At 44.3% G+C, this 3,132-nt stretch overlaps 1 protein-coding gene across 2 annotated transcripts in view; it reads right to left on the bottom strand.

Moving 5' to 3' along the window:
- IGF2BP3 (insulin like growth factor 2 mRNA binding protein 3) overlaps positions 1-3,132 on the bottom strand; it is a 113,116-nt gene that overhangs the window by 108,529 nt on the left and 1,455 nt on the right. For both annotated transcript variants that reach the window (XM_014937845.1, XM_014937846.1), the window contains exon 3: positions 2,360-2,420. In XM_014937845.1, coding sequence (XP_014793331.1) covers positions 2,360-2,420 — 61 coding nt within the window. The remainder of the gene's footprint in view (positions 1-2,359; positions 2,421-3,132) is intronic.

Here is a 3,132-nt window from a genome sequence, read left to right as displayed (position 1 = left end):
AATCCCCCTTTTTTTTTTTTTTTTTTTTTCCCCCCCCCCCCCCTCATGGCGTCACTGCTCTGACCGTCTCTCTCCAGTGTCCCCCTGGCCTAGCAGCCTGCAAACACACTGGGTGGGCGACACACACCACCACCATCCCCCCACACACACCCCCCGACACCTTTCCCTGGTGTAAAAAGATACAAAGACTTCAAATAAGTTACTTTGAAAGCCTCTTAATAACCAGTTTCACCAAAATACTCAACGTTTGAAAACTGTGGTTTTTTACGCGTACCTCACAACTCTAAATAGCCGCCCAGTAAGCAATGTTTAGAGATGTGGAAAAAAAAAATCTCCAACTTTTTGACCCACCCCCAAAAATGAAAAGCATTAGACGTCTATAAAAGGAACAAGAGAGTCCCTTTTACATATGGAGGCCACTGAATGAATTTTAAGTGGCTTTCTATATTTGATTTTGGGAGAGGGGGAGCGGAAACAAAGGGGAAGGAAGTGCAGTTAGAACAAATGCAATTTAATTTTCTGTTAAGCAGCAGTATAAATCTGAGCTATATCTGATACGTTCCAACGTGATACTGCTCAATGAAACAGTCTTTTAACAAATAAGGGCTTTGGGAGAGGCAGTACGGGTATGCTGATACAATTACATTTGCCATTTTTTCTACATTATACCAACATGTAGGCAACACATGCCTAAAAAAGTGCTAAAGTTCACTGCAGAATTTTTTTCAACAAGTTACAGACAGATGCACATTTCTGGTAATTACTAGTCCACAGACAAATAAAGACACGCTACCCAATATGAAGAATGGACTTTTACACCATTTCAGCTGACAGCTGAAAGAACAGGAAAATACTCTTAAACACATTAAAACTATTAAAAAAAAAAAAATAGCTGGGAGGGCCACCCATGATTTTAAATTTACCTTGATGGGAGTGAAATTACTTTGTTTTCAACAGCATAAATAGAATACTACTTTTGCAAGCTTAAGAGTAACAAGCACAATAATAAATTTATTTATTACAGAGACTAATAGGAAATGATCAATTCTTATATGTCCCATGGAATTTTCTCCTTAAATCTAAAAATATATCCCATTTACAACAGTATTTTTATACACAAAAGATCTGAAGTACAGGCTGCTGTAAATCAAAGCCACATACCTTGCATATTAAATGAGAAAGAGCACATACAGCATATTAATTTCAAATTAAAAGTATCAAATAAATATAACCATAAAGATTAGTGGGCTATGAATTGGTCCAGAGAGGGGCTTCCCCCCACTTTACTAGAGCAGAAATCCTCCAGACTTTCTCAAGTGAAGCTTTCCTCTAACACTAGTGATTAAACTTCTAATTCTGGTAGTGCCAAGATACAATGCCCATCAACACAGCTAATTCACCTTTTCAAATAAATTGTTTTAAAAAGACTCTACTTTTAAAAATAACCCTGAAATAGTAGAAGCCCCTTTTAACAAAGTTACACAGACAGACATACTTCCCAGATTGAATAATGGAGTACAGGAACAAGCACGTGGAAAGTTTGATCTATTTTGCTTTTACTCTCCAGTGCACGCCAGGTTTTCTATAATCTAAGTATTTGTGAAAGAAAAGAAGGCTGAATAGCTGTAGGCAGCATAAAAATACTACCCTGCTTTATTGCAAGTATTGCTTTTTTACATGAGGCCCAAGAAAATTACTACCTTGCAAAAATTAAACATACGTTTAGAAATTAAGGATGCATAAATCCTGCCCTTATTGGGAAGAAGTCATTCTCCTGCTGCCTCTACAGACCAGCTCAAAACAGTGATGAAAAATCCTCTCACACACAGATGAGACTTCTACTACGTGCCTATAAAATGCTGCAGACTCCAACATGGCAGGATCAAAAATATATATATATATATCTGTATACCAGTGTATTTACAAGATGCTTTTTGTTGCTGGAGCAAAGCTCATGTGCTTGCCCGTTACACAGTTCACAACGCCACATTTCATTTCCTGCTAACACACGGATTTTAACTCTTCTCACAGAACTTTAAATTTAAAAATCTCCACAACCGTTCGCCATCAGACCCTAATAACTTGCTTCTCGCACAAAAAGGCTTTTTTTTTTTTTTAAATAAATAATTAAATGCCAGCACTCTTGCCCGGCCCAAGACACTCCATTAGAAAGACATGGGGTGATTCTAGAAAACCTCCAGGACAGCACAGGGTGCGCGCCTGGGGGTTTAAGAAAGTGGTCCGATTATCTACAAGGAAAAGAAACACGAACCTAAGCATTTTTCAAATTGCTTCTCACCGGGTAACCGAGTGCAAGAAAAGGCGGGGTGGGGGGGGAGAAGGAATAAAAATAAATTACCTTTGTCTTTTAGGGACTGAATGTTCAACTTCTATGAGTTTCCCATGCAGCTCCACTTTACCTGCAGAGATAAAGGGGGGGGAAAAATATCTAAGCGCGGCTGTGCGTCGTCCCGGTGCCCCCGGTGGGGGTTTGCAGGGGTGTACGGCAGGAAACGGGAGCGCAACACGTTAGCCCGTTCACCGGCTAAACCGGGCACCGGCGGAACGGGGACCCGGCGCCCGGGAAGGCGACAGAGCCGAGCCGCCGCCTCGGGGGGAGCCGGGGCTGCCCCCCCCGCCTTCCTCCGGTCCCGATCTCCCGTGGAAAGCGGCGAGCGGGAACCGGGCTCGGCCCCGTCTCCGGGAGGGAGAACGGGAAGCGCCCCCGCCGCCCCCCGCACCGCCGCCGGGCCTCCGGCTCCGCTCTGCGCGGTTCTGTGCGCGGCAGCGGGCGGGAAGGGAGCCGAAACCAAAGCACCGAGCGCGGCACCGAGCCCATCTCTTCCGAGGGAGCCCCTCTCCCACCCCCCACCAGACCTCCGCAAAGCCGCTTCACGCGGAAAAAAAAAAAAAGAAAGAAAAAAAAGAAAATAAAAAATTATATATATAGTTATTTTTTAATTTAATTATTTTTAAGCACACAAAAACAGGATGTCGGGGCCAGGAGCCGGCGCGCTGCTGGAGGCGGTGATGGGTGCGTGAGAGCAGCGAAGAGAAACCGAAATAAATAGCAGGGCAGCGCGGGGGGGGGGACGGACGGACGGACCGGGGACGGACACAGGCAGGGCTCCC

This window comes from Calidris pugnax, unplaced genomic scaffold, assembly GCF_001431845.1.
Source record: "Calidris pugnax isolate Ruff unplaced genomic scaffold, ASM143184v1 scaffold11, whole genome shotgun sequence".
Classification (NCBI taxonomy): domain Eukaryota; kingdom Metazoa; phylum Chordata; class Aves; order Charadriiformes; family Scolopacidae; genus Calidris; species Calidris pugnax.
This window is presented reverse-complemented; position numbering and strand designations above follow the sequence as displayed.